A 20,353-nucleotide genomic window follows, 5' to 3' on the forward strand; every position below is an offset into this window, starting at 1 on the left:
CTACTAACAGGAATAACAGGCAACAAAGATTGTGTATTGTCTCCTCCGTGTGTCCAACAAAATGAAAATTTGACAGAAAATTTTTGGCCAGACCGCTACGCTACAGTGCTAAGGGCCAGTTATACAGTCCTCGGCTAGCAGCCGCTAAAGTTCTATTCTGGGAGTAGCGTGGAAAACACCTTGTTCGGACACGTAATAATACCCAACCGGTTAACTAAACTGGTGACGAAATTAACCAGATAATAAGTTTTGACACTGGGTGGAATAGTTACAGAATTAGTGATGACAAGATTGTTTGTTAGAACAAGGAAGGAGAAGAAACAGGGACTCTCACAAATTACGGGAGAATATGTCGATTCGAAATTTATTTAAAAATTTAGTATTACTACTTTATAGTCTCATGCTTCAGAAGCTAGAGAGTATGAATGAAATGTGAAATTATTTCATAACATAAAACTTTTTGCTTGTAGTAGGCCTAATGGGCCTTTGCTATTGGTACTTCTTGAATTATATTCTGTTGTGTTATAAAAATGACCATTTGTACCAAAACAGTCTCATTTATTTGAAGTGTGTAACAACTACTGCAATATTGGGCAGGCCTATTTCGTTTTATATAGCAGTGGCAAAATACATGTAATCAGATTGAGAAACCAGACCAGTCTTGGTTACAATTTGTATTAACAGCTTTTCTAGTATTAGACAACGACATTTTGTTTTTTTCTTGTAGCAAAACGTTGATGAACTTTGATGAGGCAGTAGATTCTTTCCCAGAAAGGAAAGTACACCATGTAAAGCTGTGTCAAGATTAGAGAGGAAAGAAGCTAGGACGTAACGATTAAAGAAACATGTACTGTCTTGCTTGTCTCTTGTCTTTACTCGTTTTGTGTATCTTATATTTAATTTTATGTCACACAAATCAGCATGTTATTAGCTAATAGGCAGTAAAGACTGCAAATTTTCTGAAGAGTTCTTGTTCTGCTGGTTACAAATAATCCTAACAAGTATTAATTTCGAGACTTTTTTTAAAAGAGGAGCAGGGTGTCAATAAAGAGGAGCAGGATGTCAAACCGGCCGACTGGGAGCAGGAGAGACACCACAGGACATTCTAATTTCCACTGACGTGAATATAATTTGATGGCACCCATTCCATTACAAAATATTACATGTTTGAATTCCACAGAGCGAAATACAAGAGACGTGCCATGGAAGAATGCTGTGTGTAGAGGCGTGGCACTGTACTTTGCCACACTTAAGACCAAATAACATGTCTTATGTTCCCTCGAATATATATGTTTTATGTATCAGACTATTCAGAAAGATGTGTGCTACAAAATGAAGATATTTTTGAAAAGTCGATTTTGAAATTTTTAGTGTCCTACCCCGAATGCTCAAGGGAGGGGGGAGCGCCATTATCTTAATATCGCCCCGGTTTGGAAATATCCTAGATCCGGACCTGATTTACAGAGCAGTCCGAGTTGTAGTGGGAGGTGGTAGTCTCCACATGATCTGTGTTTACGTTAAGTGATTTTGCTGTTTCCTCTTCGTTTCTTGCTCACACTTCAAATGAAAACAAAACTGATTTCTGTGGCCGGGAGCTATCAAGTGAATTAAAATACATTCACAAAATTACGGAAGGCTAAAATATGTAATTAGTTTCAGATTTTATTTTGTTTCCACCTTTTTGACAGTCAAGCGTTAATCACCTTGCAGAACAATGAAGTTATTTTTGTCGGTTTGTTATAGAAATTTGACTTTTACTAATCTTTTCTGTTGAGGAAGTCAATTTATTTGAAACTAAGTTTTTAATTCCACACTGTTGGCTAGATTCAACTGTTTGCTGCATTTCAAGTTCACGTTTTCATCTTCTAGCACGTATGGCATTATGCCTTAATAAAGAACCAAACATGAGATAATACAGTACAGGTGGTGTTGTTGTGGTCTTCAGTCCTGAGACTGGTTTGATGCCGCTCTCCATGTTAATCTATCCTGTGCAAGCTCCTTCATCTCCCAGTACCTACTGCAACCTATATCCTTCTGAATCTGCTTAGTGTTTTCATCTCTTGGTCTCACTCTACGATTTTTACCCTCCATGCTGCCCTCCAATGCTAAATTTGTGGTCCGTTGGTGCCTCAGGACATGTCCTACCAACCGATCCCTTCTTCTAGTCAAGTTGTGCCACAAACTCCTCTTCTCTCCAATTCTATTCAATACTTCCTCATTAGTTATGTGGTCTACCCATCTAATCTTCAACATTCTTCTGTAGCACCACATTTCGAAAGCTTCTATTCTCTCCTTGTCCAAACTAGTTATCGTCCATCTTTCACTTCCAACCATGGCTACGCTCCATACAAATACTTTCAGAAAAGACTTCCTCACACTTAAGTCAATACTCGATGTTAACAAATTTCTCTTCTTCAGAAACGCTTTCCTTGCCATTGCTAGTCTACATTTTATATCCTCTCTACTTCGACCATCATCAGCTACTTTGCTCCCCAATAGCAAAACTCCTTTACTGCTTCAAGTGTCTCATTTCCTAATCCAATTCCCTCAGCATCACCCGACTTAATTCGGCTACATTCCATTATCCTCGTTTTGCTTTTGTTGATGTTCATCTTATATCCTCCTTTCAAGACACTGTCCATTCCATTCAACTGCTCTTCCAAGTCCTTTGCTGTCTCTGACAGAATTACAATGTCATCGGCTAACCTCAAACTTTTTATTTCTTCTCCACGGATTTTAATGCTTACTCTGAACTTTTCTTTTGTTTCCTTCACTGCTTGCTCAATATACAGATTGAATAACATCGTGGATATGCTACAACCCAGTCTCACTCCCTTCCCAACCACTGCTTCCCTTTCATGCCCCTCGACTCTTATAACTCCCATCTGGTTTCTGTACAAATTGTAAATAGCCTTTCGCTCCCTGTTCTTTACCTTCAGGATTTGAAAGAGAGTATTCCAGTCAACATTGTCAAAAGCTTTCTCTAAGTCTATAAATGCTAGAAATGTAGGTTTGCCTTTCCTTAATCTTTCTTCTGAGATAAGTCATAGGATCAGTATTGCCTCATGTGTTCCAACATTTCTATGGAATCCAAACTGATCTTCCTCGAGGTTGGCTACTACCAGTTTTTTAATTCGTCTGTAAAGAATGTGTGTTAGTGTTTTGCAGCTGTGACTCGTTAAGCTGATAGTTCGGTTATTTTCACATCTGTCAACACCTGCTTTCTTTGGGATTGGAATTATTATATTCTTATTGAAGGCTGAGGGAATTTCGCCTGTCTCATACATCTTGCTCACCAGATGGTAGAGTTTTGTCAGGACTGGCTCCCCCAAGGCTGCCAGTAGTTCTAATGGAATGTTGTCTACTCCCGGGGCCTTCTTTCGACTTAAGTCTTTCACTGCTCTGTCAAATCCTTCATGCTGTGTCATATCTCCCATTTTATCTTCATCTACGTCCTTTTTCCATCTCCATAATAATTTCCTCAAGAACATCGCCCCTGTATAGACCCTCTATATACTCCTTCCACCTTTCTGCTTTCCCTTCTTTGCTTAGAATTGGGTTTCCATCTGCACTCTTCACATTCATACAAATGGTTCTATTTTCTCCAAAGGTCTCTTTAATTTTCCTGTAGGCAGTATCTATCTTACCCCTAGTGAGATAAGCCTCTACATTCTTACATTTGTCCTCTTAGCCGTGCCTGCTTAGCCATTTTGCACTTCCTGTCGATGTCGTTTTTGAGACGTTTGTATTCCTTTTTACCTGATTCACTTGCTGCATTTTTGTATTTTCTCCTTTCATCAATTAAATTCAGTGCATCTTCTGTTACCCAAGGATTTCTACTAGCCCTCATCTTTTTACCTACTTGATCCTCTGCTGCCTTCACTACTTCATCCCTCAGAGCTACCCATTCTTCTTCTTTCCCCCATTCCTGACAATTATTCCCTTATGCTCTCCCTGAAACTCCGTACAACCTCTGGTTCTTTCAGTTTATCCAGGTCCCATCTCCTTAAATTCCCATCTTTTTGCAGTGCCTTCAGTGTTAATCTACAGTTCATAACCAAGCGATTGTGGTCACAGTCCACATCTGCCCCTGGAAATGTCTTACAATTTAAAACCTGATTCCTGAATCTTTGTCTTACCATTATATAATCTATCTGAAACCTGTCAGTATCTCCATGCTTCTTCCATGTATACAACCTTCTTTCATGGTTCTTGAACCAAGTGTTAGCTATGATTAAGTTATGCTCTGTGCAAAATTCTACCAGGCGGCTTCCTCTTTCATTTCTTAGCCCCAATCCATATTCACCTACCATGTTACCTTCTCTTCCTTTTCCTACTGACGAATTCCAGTCACCCATGACTATTAAATTTTCGGCTTCCTTCACTACCTGAATAATTTCTTTTATCTCTTCATACATTTCTTCACCAACTGCAGAGCTAGTTGGCATATAAACTTGTACTACTGTAGTAGGCGTAGGCTTTGTGTCTCTCTTGTCCACAATAATGCATTCACTATGCTGTTTGTAGTAGCTTACCCTTACTCCTATTTTTTATTCATTATTAAACCTACTCCTGCATTACCCCTGTTTGATTTTGTATTTATAACCCTGTATTCACCTGACCAAAAGTCTCGTTCCTCCTGCCACCGAACTTCACTAATTCCCACTATATCTAACTTTAACGTATCCGTTTCCCTTTTTAAATTTTCTAACTTACCTGCCCAATTAAGGGATCTGACATTCCACACTCCGATCCGTAGAACGCCAGTTTTCTTTCTCCTGACAATGAAGTCCTATTGAATAGTCCCCGCTCGGCGATCCAAAGGGGGGACTATTTTACCTCAGGAATATTTTACCCAAGAGGATGCCATTATCATTTAATCATACAGTAAAGCTGCATGCCCTTGGGAAAAATTACGGCTGTAGTTTCCCCTTGCTTTCCCGTGTTCGCAGTACCACAACAGCAAGGCTGTTTTGGTTAGTGTTACAAGACCTGATCAGTCAATCATCCAGACTGTTGCCTCTGCAACTACTGAAAAGGCTGCTGGCCCTCTTCAGGAACCACACGTTTATCTGGCCTCTCAACAGATACCCCTTCATTGTAGTTGCACGTATGGTACGGCTATCTGTATTGTTGAGGCACGCAAGCCTCACCACCAACGGCAAGGTCCATTGTTCATAGGAGGGGGGGAGGGGGGGGGGGGGCGGGGACAGTACAGGTACTCCAGGAAAAGTGAAAAGTTACATCTTTTATGGCATAATGTAAGATCTTTTAATGTTTTACACATATGAACGTTCAGGCTTCCAGTGTCATCGTACCTGCACAAGCGCTGCAACACTTGTTATTTGGCGTGCTCTGGCAACTGCTGAAACAATTCTATTTCTAACAGGTCACGGGAAAATATTGCAAATGGTTGTTTGGAATGCGTTACTTTCAAAGTAAATTTCCTTTTACACAAGATGAACTCTGAGCACGCGGATGTCCGATGAATTTCTTAAAACACAGAGCATTTGACTCTCATTCAAAAATCAGATCTTTGAGGGCAACCATTTAGAATATTTTTGAGCCAGAAGATCAGACATTTATGTCGTTCTAAAAGAATTTACTGGTAAATTTTTGTGATGTACCTTTAAAGTGTAACACACGCAAAAATGATCATTATGTGTTAAAGCTTAGCTTCTCTTGCAGATTATTAATCTTAGTGACCAAAATTAAACATAAAAGCTTTTTTTTCTTGTAGCAACATTATGTATACATGTATATTAATTTAAACCATTACCATTTCCTATTTGTGTATTCGCGCTACTTTAGAGTGATGTTGTTATTGGCTGATTACACCATGTGTCCTATGATCTGAATATCTGCTGTCATCAGCTGCCGAGATCGCTTGACATGAACCACAACTGGCTTACAAAAGCGCATCGCAATCTCAATTGCAATCCTACGGAAAGCAACATGTGGTGTTTGGTGGAATTCGAATTTAGACTTTCGTAATATGAAAATACGCAGTGTACATGTTGCTGCACATCGGACATCTTTCTAGAACGTGTTTCATTTTCCAAAGTGCCGGGAAATTTTACGCCAGTATATAAGACCACAACCGCTTAAAGGATTGATAAGTTTTACAGTTTCAAGGAAAAGTATACTGTTACTTAACACAGAAAAAATGTGTTTTCATCCGGGAGAAAGCGTATTTTTAACCAGGAAATGCGGGAAAAATCTGGGAATTTTTTTTCGTCGGCCACGTACACACCCTGATATTAGTCTTCGTAAGTAATCAAAAAATTAACATAGTTGTACAGTTTAAATCTCTTGGAGAAGTATGAAGAATAAATAACATGAAAAGATGGATAAATGGGACTAACAAAATGAAAAAAAAGCTCAATTTGTAAGCAGTCCAGTGTGTAATAACAAATGCTTGTTAAAAGACACTAAGATCCAACACACACTATCAGAAACATTCTAGAACCAAAACTTGTGCTTGCAAAACCTGATCCAAATTAAAAATGAGGAAAAACTGATCATCTCCTCAAAACTGAAAGAAGAATCATCAAAACCTGTACAAATAATAATAATAATAATAAAAGCCAGGTTGAAGTAGTCTTGAGAATTAATATTTCTTTCATGTCTTGAGGTTGCAAGAAATCAGGATTTTACAACTTGGGATGAGAAATCTTAGAAAAAAGATAGGAGGACATTATGTCCAAGAAATTTGGCAAGGTTTAAAACCAGGTAACAGATGCAGAGGAAAAAGATAAAATCAGTACTCTTCTTAGTAATCACAGATTTGCAGCAGAAGTCACACACAAAAGGGCTATAGGAATTTCAGACACATTGAGAAAATTATATTCAGGAAGAATATAATGTTGTTGGTGGATTGCTAGAACCAAAAAGTGCAACCTGAAAAGCAAAATTGAACAAGCAGTGTCTCAAGTGCTCCAATGTGGCCAATAAATTTAATAATAATGATAATAACAACAACAACAATAATAACAACAATTTTCTGTTTCCATCTTGCAAAATATGTGATGATGTAATTTTTTTTGTGTGCATTTCGAACAGGTCTGGGTGGCAGCAGTCGTCAGTTGTATACATCAGTTCAGGCAGATGGCACACCTCGACTTTTCCATTTGAGCAGTATTTCTGGCTTCTTCTCTGCTACTGAGATACTGAGTCCATATAGACATCCAGACTTTCCTGTGGCCTTTCCATTCCTGCAAGATGATTTGTACAGTGCCAGTCAACCAGGTAAGATCATGATTAAGTTCTGTATGTGTTGTTTGATGAATGACACCGACTGAAATGTTGCAGTAGTCATTACTATACATTTATATTTCATGTCTTTCCATTTATTTTATGTTAATTCTTATGATTATTGAAAATTATACCTGATTTACTGGTCGTGAAGGTTAGATCCTGTTTTATTGTGTTCTTTCCCTCACAGATATCAAAATTGAACTTTGAGCTCATTCACTGTTGTTTTCTCCATTGAAACCATTACAAGCATTTATATGGACGACTTTGGTGCTCTTCTCTTCTCCAAATACTTTACAAATGTTGTGTTATTCATTTAAGTTCATTTAATTTCAAATGATTAATACCTAATAAGACAAGTAAGTAGAGCAGGTAACAACACAAGAAGTTTAGAAAACATGGGTTTTTTGCCACGGGAAGGTGAAGGAGACATAGAGGGAGAAGGTATTACTAGCTTAGTATAGCATAGTATTTCATGATGTTCTCTGGTAAAAAGCATTCACTATCTGAAAATGAATTATAAAAGTAATAATGATTATTGACTGTGTGGTGACAAAAAAAGGCACAAGAAGAGGAACTTAAAATTTTCAGAACCAAATGTTCCTTCCCAAAGAATGAGTGGTTCAGATAGATGTCAAAGATTCTCTGAAGCAGTATAATAAGCTGCTGAAAATAAAGGGAATGAAAAAATAAAGGGAATGAAAAAGCCTTGCACCTTTATGGATCTTGTTGTGTAATCTGCGTCTAGAACTAAAAAGTTCACAATGTTATTCTTAGCACATTAACAGTCCTTGCCAGTTCCATTTTATGCCTGTTTTTATTTCCTGCTGTAAGACTGACTTTGACCTTCTTTCGTGAACAGGTATTTGAGAGCTTCTGTGGAAAAAGACAAGTTAGTTTGCTTCTGAATTTACAGATATCTAACAAACACAAACACGTCACTATACATGTATTGGGTTTGGAAATGAATGATGTTTACAATCAGGCAAATGTAAGAAATGCTAAAAAAACAGATCTAGAATGTAGATGTAGCATTGGGAACAAAACTTTGAGTTATGTGAATAAAACTGCCAAAGTTAATGGGGAAAAACAAGATGTGTGACAGCATAGGAATATTTCGCAAATAACTCCCTTAAATTGTGACAAAAACAAACAAGTAGAGTCTCAAATAATGAAATTTAATGTTATACACTGAAATAAATTCGAAAAAGTGTATTGCTCTTTGAAGTTCTTCTACAACTGTTATGAAAACCGATTGATGCTAAATGTTTGGTTTTCAGTTTCAAGTTACTGTAGATCTACATCATGACATCTTTGAATGAAAGAAAGCTTAGTGTATACTTGTTTCATCATTATCATATTTACCTGTTGATAATACAAGGTTTTTTCCCAAATTTGTCATTCGAAAAATGCAGGGTCATCTTACATTTGCAGATTAAACTGTTGCTGCTAAGCTTAACATTTTTACATTGTGTAATATATTAAATAGTGGTTGGCTAACATTTACAGGTGAAGCTTTGGCAATTGAAGTCACATGCAGATTTGCTTTGAAGAACTTTGGAGGGATTGGAAAGTGAACAGGGAAGCTGGGGGCAATTTCTTCATGCAGACAACCATAGGAATATGTACCACATACCTTCACTTTTGATGAGCATCTACCCATGTTTAAACTGCAGTTTGTATGAATCCATTCATAGTCAAAGTTGAATTAACTTTTAAGACTGGCAAATACTCAATGACAGTATACATTTCTGTAGGAGATGGTAAAAGTCTAGACAGGGCAAGCAGTGTATGTGTTTCATGCACCAGTGTTGTCAACACTCACTGTGAGACATTATGTGAAGTGGTGTCAGGTGCTGTTTCAATGCAGCCAGTGAGAGAGCAGGAGGCAGATGACATGTTGGGAAGCAAGAGGATGATATATAAATGCAAAATCCTCTGTGTATTCAGAAAAAGCAGCTGTGTTCTCAGGTCCCACTATGAACATAACCTTGGAAATCATGATATATTCGGAAGAAATGGCCAAGATTTTAAATTTCTTTCTTGCTTGTATCACCTGTTGCAATTTCAAGTGTGATATTAGGATGGTGATGGTGGTGATTGTGGTGCAACAGACAATGGTGGTGTAACAGACAACTGGGTTAGATATTAATCAAGAAAGGAATGAAAGAAAACCATTTCTTTTTGTTTATTTTATTGCTCCTTGTATTGTCAAAATGTTGACAATCATTAAATAGTATAAGTTTAGAACAGGTATAATCTTAATTTTTTTAGGTATATATTTTGTCAATAAAACATTTTGCAATTTTAATTAGTCAGAATGTGGTAAAAGATCAATTTTTCTCATGGAGCCAGTAAGAAAAGGGTGGGGGATGTAATATTGGGGTATTCTTATACTGGAGTAAATGTGGTATTTCACAGAACCTCCCCTACAGCAACTTATGTAATTGATAAAATCTTCATTTCTCAAAGGGCAGCTGGAGATCAAAGTTTTGCAGTGGGAGGAGGTGCTATAAATGTTTGTTTCTGTTTAAACATTTTGTACACTATTTTCTGCAACTAAAGTGTTTTGTTTTTTACAGCACTGTTCCTGCTTGATAGTGGGAGCGAGCTTTGGTTGTGGCAGGGTTGGTGGCCAGACACAACAGAAGATCCTAGTACACAAACAGGATCTGGTGCTGTGCGATGGCAGGCAGAGCGACGTGCTGCAATGCAGACTGCACTTGACTATGCTCATCACATGGGCAGGAGAAAAGCTTCTGCGTGGCTTGTGTGGGCTGGCCTTGAACCACTTGAATTTGCTAATCTGTTTCCTGTGTGGACTGATAGGGATGATATAGCAGAACTTAACATAAGGGTCAGTATGAAATATGCACCAGTGCGTCTACTGACTTTAAATTGTCAGTATCTAAATATTGTTACAGCAGTATAGTACTAACATCGTAGAAACGGTGAGCTTGTTTCTTAATAAAGTTTGAGAAATGTAGTGTAATTAGTTGAAAATGAACCTGTGGGAGCTCTGCCACCACGTGACGGTCGGAAATATTTAAAATACGTAGATGTATGTAGTTGATGTTTGATGAATGTTTTCTACAGTATATAATACAGGGGATTCCATTTCATTAGAAAATTTCTAATGAAGTACAATTTTTTTCATTGTCCCATGATATAAATCTGTCGCTTGATAGGACCCTTTGCAAAGTTTAGTTAAATATATAAGGAATATTTGAAAATATTTTGGCTAGTGTAGCATTTTTAAGAAACTACATAAAAGGAAAGTATGTTTCTCTGAGAATAAAATGATGATATTTGAAACTCATTGATTCAGTTTCATTGTATTTCTTTCTAGTTTGAGTTTTAAATACAGATTTTCTTTTCAGATTAAGAGGAAAGTAGCATCAAAAGCAAATATATTTCAGCTCAGTGATAAATTAAGGGTAGTAGGTACCTCTATTATTCAAAAGATGATTGCATTGCATTAATGGTGCTACATTTCTGCATATTTTTGGAGCATTTTGGAACTGAGAGAAAAACTCGCCACAGGTTCCATTCGTGTCTAACAAATGGGAAACAGGAAGTTGCCCTAAAACGTTATCAAACGGGGAAAAGGGTGTTATTCATGCATTTAGGAATCCAAATCTACCATTCCTGTACATGTACTCCCTATAGCATACTAAATAGACAAATGATTTACATTTAGGTAACACTTCTTTATCCAATGCACAAAAATGTGTGCATTTTTCTGTAGGTTCTTTTCTCAGCAAGTTTCTGGCAGAACTGAGAAATGTGAGAGTTTAAACCTAAAGTTTTCAGTGTAAGTCAAAGGCTTCCTTGTTGTGCATGTCTCTTCCATTGTGTACAGGAGTTACTAGTTGTCATTTAAAGACATTTGGTGTTACTTATCTGCATATATCATTACCATGATCTCCTCATATATATATATATATATATATATATATATAATGTTATGTATTTTTTTTAAAAATATTTTACTAGCCTTCTGTGCATTACGTAGTGACTCATTCCAGGACAGACTAGTATTGTCTTACATTGCCCCATAGAACATGTGAAAAAATTAAACTAAAGAGAATAGACATTTGAAATACACCTCTTTTGTAAATATCAAGCAATGGAAATTCCAGGTAGGAATACCAGTAACGTAGGAAAAGGCAGATTGTTACTTCCTGTAAAGAAGACACATTAAGTTGAGATAGGCACAATTAAAAGACAAACAAAGCTTTTGGACATGGCCTCATCAGCAAAAGAGAAACACACACCATTCATACACACAAGCAAGCACACATGACAGCCAACTCCAGTATCTCGGGCTCGAATGCTGGCATTCTGGCTCAAGATGCTGGAGTTGGAGGTAATGTGTTTTAGTGCTTTGAGAATTTCAGAGTAAATTCTAGAACTGCTTGGCCTTCCACTGTTTTGAACAACCGATATTTTAGAGGTGAGTGGGAGAAACAAATATGCCCTACTGTGCATAGCTTATTTGAATGTGCAGGTCAAAAAATAGTTATGAGAAAAATTTGGACCCGGCAGCTGAACGGCGGCAGACAAGTACTTGCTATATGGTCCACAGAGTTTTCGTGTACGGGTAGAGAAGAACAAGAAAATGTATGTAGTATTGTGTGCTCTTTTGTGTCTGTGTGGATTGTAAAAAAACTAATGAACAAGTGAATATAGATTTCTATATACATTCACATATTGGACTCACTTGAGACTAGAGACTTTCTTACTTATTATATGTCTTGGTTGTGAACAAAGCAAGACACATGTATGGTGTTGATAAATTATTTGGTTATCAAACCAATGATATCTGAATATGTGTCAATGAGTCTAATATTTAAGAACTAAGTTAGCTTGCAGAAGTTGTTGTTTGTGGAAGTTGAGAATATAAAGTGATTGAACTGAAGCGTATTCTAAGAGTATCCACATTATTTCAAGGATAGAGAAGTAGTTTAATAAACTCCTTTAACCAGCTGTAGTCTTTGGAGAAGAAGCTTTTGGGAGATCAGCATAGCTGATTACACAAAGAAGAGGATCAGCTACACACAACTTGCAAGTTAACTGACTTGAGAGATGTGAGAGCCTTGCAACCCAATACCACACTGCCTCTTGTTGTCGGAAAAATGCTAGTGTGTGCAGGTGGCGTGCTTGCTTATGTGTGTGAATGGTGTGTGTTTGTCTTCTGCTGATGAAGGCTGTGGCTAAAAGCATTATGTAAGTGTCTTTTAATTATGGCTGTTGGCAACTTAATGTGTCTTCCCTATTTCCCTTCAAATCTTTTATTATTTGGTAATTATTGCAGCAATTTTTTAGGGTAAAAAATAGACCATCAAAAGATGTGCTCCAATATTCTGTGCCGTTTTGCTGGGCATGCTGTTATAGTTATCTGTTGTCTCTGTTCACTCCACACAATAATCTCACAGTTGCTAAATTGAAATGAAAATTTCTGTTCTATGTGTGGTGATACTGATGGGTTCCAATCAAGTGTTGCTTTATTTCAGACGATACCTGCAATTTATAATATCCAAAAGCTTTACAAAATGAGAATTTTTGAAAAGTTTCACAATTTGTAACAAAGATATGGGGAAGATCCTTCAAATATATTGCTGCACAGTTGTTTGAATTATCTCCTTTTCTGCTGCAGGATGGAAGGAAACCTGGAGAAGTACTTACAGTGGAAGATGAGCTAGCAAGACTGACATGCTCAACCTATCCCCCTGCTCAGCTGCTGCAGAGGCCACTACCTGATGGCGTGGATCCCACCTGCCTTGAAATGTATCTCGACCCTACTCATTTCCAGGTGGAGTATAATAACTATGAATATTGTTAAGTAGCTTTGTTGTTGTTCCCTTGTGGTGCAATTATGTTAATATTACTGTATAATAATATCTAGGTACTATCAAGAAACAGGTTGTTAAAAATAATTATCATTTAAAAAGATCATGTAGGAATTAATTTTAATTAACAACTTTACACTTTTGAAAAGTGGTCATTATGGGATAACTAATATTTTCAACAATGAATTTTGGTTTTGTCTGTACTAAATCTTTTCTCCAGATCATACATTAAATGCAAAACAGAGCATTTAAAAATGTGTAAAAAATGATCTGAATAAAACTGAGTCTGAGAAGTGTACATTGGAGCATAAATAAAATTGTTAGGTAAAGAGAGATGAGGGGGAAAGCTAGTCATACTTGTGTTTCTCAACAGATTTGTTGACTCAGCTGTTCCCCAGAAAAGTGAAGAACAGGATGGCTGCATTAGATAGCCTGTTGGGGACTGACCACTACTTTCCTTGTGGTTGTAGTTATTGTTGTCTTCAGTTCAAAGACTGGTTTGATGTAGCTCTCCACATTAGTCCATCCTGTGCAGGGCTCTTCATCTCTGCATAATTGCTGCAATCTACATCTGCTTGAATGTGTTTACTGTGAAAGCCTTGGTCTCCACCTACAATTTTTACCCTCCCTGGTGCTACATTGTTTAGTAAATAAATAGTTTGGACAGGAAGAGAATAGAAGCTTTCGAAATGTGGTGCTCCAGAAGAATGCTGAAGATTAGATGGGTAGATCACATAACTAGTGAGGAGGTATTGAATAGAATTGGGGAGAAGAGGAGTTTGTGGCACAACTTGACAAGAAGAAGGGACGTTGGTAGGACATGTTCTGAGGCATCAAGGGATCACAAATTTAGCATTGGAGGGCAGCGTGGAGGGTAAAAATCGTAGAGGGAGACAAAGAGATGAATGCACTAAGCACTAAGGATGTAGGCTGCAGTAGGTACTGGGAGATGAAGAAACTTGTACAGGATAGGGTAGCATGGAGAGCTGCATCAAACCAGTCTCAGGACTGAAGACCACAACAACACTACATTTGGCGATTATAATAAAGCAGAGTTTTTCCATCAGTTCATAACCCTGGATGAAACATGGGCCCATCACTTTAAACCTGAGTTGAAGGAACACTCAAAACAATGGACTGAAATGGGAAAATAAACTCCAAAGAATACAAAGACAGTTCTGTCTGCAGGCAAGGTCATGGTGTCAGTTTTTTGGGATGCATATGGGAAATTTTTTATTGATTATCTTCAGAAAGGAAGAGTAACCACTTGCAACTGTTATGTGAACTGATTTCAGCATTTGAGTGATGAAATCAGCCAATATCAGTGACGTTTAACAGAAGAGAGAATTTTGTTTCATCACAACAGTGCACCAGTTCACACACATCTTATCGCCATGATCAAAAACTAGTTAATGAAATTCGAATTCCTTCCTCTTACACTGTATTCTTCAGATTTTGCCCCCCTCTAATCATGTTCTGTTTCCAGACTTATAAATGGCTTGATGGTAAATGATTTGCCAGAAATGAAGAGGCAGAGTCTGCAGTTGATGGCTGTTTTGCAGAGTTCGACAGTTCTCACTATAAACAGGGTACTGAAGCTGTTGAACACTGCTGGGAAAAGTGTATTGAGCTGAAAGGAGACCGTGTAGAGAAATAAAGATTTTTTCCCCCAAAAAAGTTTGTGTTTGCTTGTTAGGCTGCGTACTTTAGGGACAGCCCATGTATTTACCCATTCATTCTTCAGTAGATCTACATTTCAAAAACTTCTATTATCATCTTGTATGTACTGTTAATTGCCTGCATATCTCTTCCAAAGGCTACTCATAAGAAAAGCACTGTCAAAGGCGGTTTCCTGAGACTTAAATTTAGATTCTGCCTATTCAAGGCGGTGTTGAAGTCGACTGGAAACTGTATTATCCTTAATACCTGTCACTTCACTACATCATTTGTCTTTTTGCAGTATAATCCATGTTACATAGGAACTACAATGCCTGTCTCCAAACTTGTAACAACGAGGAGAATGTGTAGTCTGGTGTAGTTTACAGTAAGAATCTTTTACTTTGCAGCTGTAACAGCAGTCAAAAACTTTCTGTAACCGAGATCACATTAATACTTATTTATTTTTGACAACCAAGTTTGATAGACTTTGGTGTTGTCTACTGGTCTTCAAAGCCTGTTGAAACTGGTTGTCCAAAATAAATAAGTATTTATGCAATCTTGGCTATAGAAAATTTTTTACCAAGTGAAACAGATTTCTTTTCTCATTTCTTAACATGAGAAATTTCTGGTTTGGTGATGGAATTAATTTGCACAGTAATAAACAAAGGACTAAAAGACAGCTAAACATCCACATAAAAGAATCCTATCTTTACGTAAACCCTTAATGAAGAGACATGTGAATATGTAAAAATAATATAGAATATATTTTTTACACAAAAACTAATAATATGAGATTTATTTTTCATCTCCACAATCAGTAGTGAAGTGGTCTTCAGAGATTTGGAATTAAAATTAAAAATAAATTTCAATGTTTATTCATGCACACTTAAGAGTGCAAAAGTCTAATTTTATATAGCATTCGCCTTTTGTTGTATACAAGATGGTTCATTGATAGTGACTGGGCCAAATATCTCACAAAATAAGCATAAAACGAAAAAACTACAAAGAATGAAACTCGTCTAGCTTGAAGGGGGAAACCATGTGGCACTATGGTTGGCCCGCTAGATGGTGTTGCCATAGGTCCAATGGATATCAACTGCGTGTTGTTTTTTTTTTACATATTCATGTAGTATGTAAAGAAATATGAATGTTTTATAGTTGGACCACTTTCTTTGCTTTGTGATAGATGGCACTGTAATAGTCACAAACGTATAAGTACGGGGTATCACGTAACGTTCTGCCAGTGTGGATGGTATTTGCTTTGTGATACATTACCAGTGTTAAAATGGACTGTTTACAAATTGCGGAAAAGGCCGATATTGTGTTGCTCTATGGCTATTGTGATCAAAATGCCCAACTGGCATGTGCTATGTATGCCGCTCGGTATCCTGGACATCATCATCCAAGTTTCTGGACTGTTCCCATTACATTAGTTAAGGAAACACTAAGTGTTCAGCCACATGTAAAACGTTAACCATGGCTTGCAACAAATGATGATGTCCAAGTAGGTCTTTTAGCTGCTGTCGTAGCTAATCTGCACGTCAGTAGCAGACAAATTGCGCTAGAATCGGGAATCTCAAAAACGTCGATGTTGAGAATGCTACATCAACATCGATTGCACCCGTACCATATTTCTATGCTCCAGGAATTGCATGACAATGACTTTGAATGTCGTGTACAGTTCTGCCACTGGGCACAAGAGAAATTATGGGATGATGACAGATTTTTTGCATGCGTTCTATTTAGCGACGAAGCGACATTCACCAACGGCGGTAACGTAAACCGGCATAATATGCACTATTGGGCAACAGAAATCCACGATGGCTGTAACAAGTGGAACATCAGCAGCGACATTAGTGGGTTAATGTATGGTGTGCCATTATGAGAGGAAGGATAATTGGCCCCCATTTTATCGATGGCAATCTAAACGGTGCAATGTATGCTGATTTCCCACATAATGTTCTACCAATGTTACTACAAGATGTTTCACTGCATGACAGAATGGCGATGTACTTCCAACATGATGGATGTCCAGCACATAGCTTGCATGCCATTGAGGTGGTATTGAATAGCATATTTCATGACAGGTGGGTTGGTCGTCGAAGCACCATACCATGGCCTGCACGTTCATCGGATCTGACATCCCTGGATTTCTTTCTGTCGGGAAAGTTGAAGGATATTTGCTATCGTGATCCACCGACAACACCTGACAATATGCGTCAGCGCATTGTCAATGCATGTGCGAACATTACGGAAGGCAAACTACTGGCTGTTGAGAGGAATGTCGTTACGCGTATTGCCAAATGCACTGAGGTTGACAGACATCATTTTGAGCATTTATTGCATTAATGTGTATTTACAGGTAATCACACTGTAACAGCATACATTCTCAGAAATAAGTTCACAAAGGTAGATGTATCATAGAGGAAAAACCAAAATAAAATGTTCAAACATACCTATGTTCTGTATTTTAATTTAAAAAAACCTACCTCTTACCAACCGTTCGTCTAAAATTGTGAGCCATATGTTTGTAACTATTACAGCACCATCTGTCACAAAGCGAAAAAAGTGGTCCAACTAAAACATTCATATTTCTTAATGTACTACACGAATATGTAATAAAAATGGTGGTTTCTATTTTAGAAAAATGCAGTCAATATCCATTTCACCTATGGTAGCGCCATCTAGCGGGCCAACCATGGCGCCATCTGGTTTCCCCCTTCAAGCTACACAAGTTCCGTTCTGTGTAGTTTTTTCGTTTGACGCTTGTTTCGTGAGAAATTTGGCCCGGTCACGAACAATGTATTCTGTACCACCCTGTATACTGTAGTTCATTTTGTTTTGTTAACAAGTAAGAGCAGTTGTTCATCTGTTCATGTAATGTGTGTATAAATAAGCAATCAGCAGTGTAGTGTTCTATGCCATTATTAGCTTCATAGGAAATGAGAACAATTTTGTTTCCTTAAGTTGCTAGGTCAGATTCAACATATTTCAGAACTCTTTGTCCTTTATAAATGTGCCATGCTTCTTATTAATTTCAGAGGTTGTCATAAGGCTGTTTTACTTTTACAGGAACTTCTTGGTATGTCAAAAGAAGAATTCTCTTCCCTTCCTTTATGGAAACAGACAAAACTGAAGAAGGATGTTGGATTATTTTAGGGGACACCTTTGTTCTTCCATATCAGTGTTGAATTTGGACAGTGCAAGATTGTGATAAATGTGAATTCAGGTGTACTTCACATGAAGAGTATACTGAATATGTATGAAGATTAGTTTTGTGTTTGTGTACTGTAATTTTACTGCTGTGATTGGCTGTGTGATGTGTTCACAGTTTGTTCCTACTATGTTGCGGATAATGCTTAAGTGTTTTCAATCAATAGAGGTAGGAAACACATAAGTGCTGTGCTACATTGCTGTGGAGTTACACTAATGTGATCCTGTGCCTTTCAAAAAAATGTGATGTTTGAAACTGCAAAATTTCGTAAGTCAGGTATGCGTTTCTCAGACCTACTGAAGCTTCTAGTCCAAATGCAAGTTGCAGTTTACATAACATAAAGCAACACCTTAAATAGTTTCCTTGGTTTGCCAATGTTGCCTTAAAATTTGTCTGTTCTACAAATTTTTCTGTGATCTATATTGCTGATAAGAAAACTTTCCTCATCTTCTGTGTTCCAAAATAAGGCACACGTTTCCAGTGGTTTGAGTAATAGCTGAATTGCAGTGCATGTCTGTTTCAGTTTTAAAGTGTGAGATAATTTATATTAATGATCAGAAAAATGAATTCATTCTAACCTAACAGACTGAAACTATTGTCCCCTGTTGTTTTGTAGATGCTAACATTGGTTTTAACACATCATAATGCAGCATCTGCTACAACAAACAGTTGCAGTATTCTTTCCCCATCTCAAATTACAAATAATCATCATGTTTTATATATGTTCTTAATACCCTCAATCCTCGAGTTTTGGTTAATGTGAAATATTGCTATTATTATGCATTCCTCACCAGTTTCTATTAACAGATGTTATACGAAAAGTTGTGTGTTTTCTGTTACCTATATTTTGTTGAATTTCTTATAAATATATGTACATTAAATTATTTATCATTTCAACTATCAGATTAAGCCACTGTCTTGTAAAAAAAGAAAAACACACACACACACACACACACACACACACACACACACACACACTTCTTTATGAGAAGCTTGATTTTTGTACAGTTGTGACTTGCTTTGTGCGTAAATGAAATGTAAATTTTGACTGATTTACTTATATAAAAATATATATTTAAAATACTTTTTGTACATAACATTTTATTTATAAACTAATATAATGTAAATTAAAGTTATTACTTCTGATGTTCACTTTTTAATTTATAACATGTAATCCACAAAACTGCTAACATATTGTCACTAATACCTATATTTGGTGCAGCTGCATGGGACACACAATAAGGTTAACTTTATATGGAGCCAGTGTTTAATTAGAAATGTTTTCAGTTAGATTTCGCACTTCTGTGTTAGAGAAGGCAGCAACACCTTATGGCTTTTGCCCCCCAGATTTCAATGTGCTATTGGTGACTGACTTCTGTTAGCTCAGTAGACATTGGTTGCTAAACTAGGTACTTTGAGGCCATAGTTTGATGTAATTTTTATCGTGGTCTTCATCTGAAGACCAATTTCATGCAGTTCATGACAGCATTCTCTCATATGTTCAGATAATTTCAGCAATAATAATATTACTGTAATATATAAAAAGAAGAATTTTGAGGTACCACATAGAGCGATCATACAATAACAGACAGTAATGCAAGAATCACCCCATAGTATCACTTCCACACTATTAAAATGAAATAAATAATCAGGAAAAATTAAAAACCAAGTCACACCCTACAAGTTTGATTTGCTGTTATGTTATATGATCAGCATTTCCTGATGATTTTGACTCAAGTAGTAGCAGGTGAGTCAGTATGCAGGAGGGCATGCTTGGCTCATTGTTTTCTCACTACAGTAGCAGCTTAGTCACAATGGAGAGGTAGACCACTCAACACTGTGCAATTGTCCTACAGATGTCCTTTAAAAATGCAGAGTCTGTGACCATCATTCAGAAGTAGTTCTGTCTCCAACTTTCCATGTAATGGTGCAATACCATTCTGTATGGGTTAAGAACTTTTGTGAGACCAATTGTTTTGGGAGGGCAGAAGGAGAAAGGAGCATTGTGAAGACGGCTACATCACCTGACAACGTTGAAGTTGTGTGCTGTGCAATTCAACAGAGCCCCAGCTGATCTGCAGGGCAACATGCCCAGGCTATGGGGTTATCAAAGTTCTGTCTGGCAAATTTTACACAGTATAAACATTCATTTCTACAAAACTGTGATAGTTCAGAAGTCGAAGTATTATCGTATTTTGAGGAGGAGATGTTTTGCTCTCTCTCTCTCTCTCTCTCTCTCTCTCTCTCTCTCTCTCTCTCTCTCTCTCTCTCTCTCTCTAGATGGCAGCGGTAATAAACAAAACTATCATTATTGGTCCCCAAACAACCCTTGCCAAATGCATCAGTAACACTGCATTGTTATAGTTACAGTGTG

General features: G+C 37.3%; 1 protein-coding gene across 1 annotated transcript in view; it reads left to right on the forward strand.

Annotated features, from left to right (window-relative positions):
- The window catches only part of LOC126354568 (uncharacterized), a 1,114,027-nt gene extending 1,094,902 nt beyond the window's left edge, over window positions 1-19,125 (forward strand). The window contains exons 31-34 of the mRNA XM_050004313.1: window positions 7,063-7,248; window positions 9,837-10,111; window positions 12,914-13,069; window positions 17,838-19,125. Of these exons, the coding sequence (XP_049860270.1) occupies window positions 7,063-7,248; window positions 9,837-10,111; window positions 12,914-13,069; window positions 17,838-17,924 (704 nt within the window). The 3' untranslated portion in view covers window positions 17,925-19,125. The remainder of the gene's footprint in view (window positions 1-7,062; window positions 7,249-9,836; window positions 10,112-12,913; window positions 13,070-17,837) is intronic.
- Window positions 19,126-20,353: the final 1,228 nt, after the last annotated feature.

The sequence above is a fragment of the Schistocerca gregaria genome, chromosome 3 (assembly GCF_023897955.1).
Source record: "Schistocerca gregaria isolate iqSchGreg1 chromosome 3, iqSchGreg1.2, whole genome shotgun sequence".
Classification (NCBI taxonomy): domain Eukaryota; kingdom Metazoa; phylum Arthropoda; class Insecta; order Orthoptera; family Acrididae; genus Schistocerca; species Schistocerca gregaria.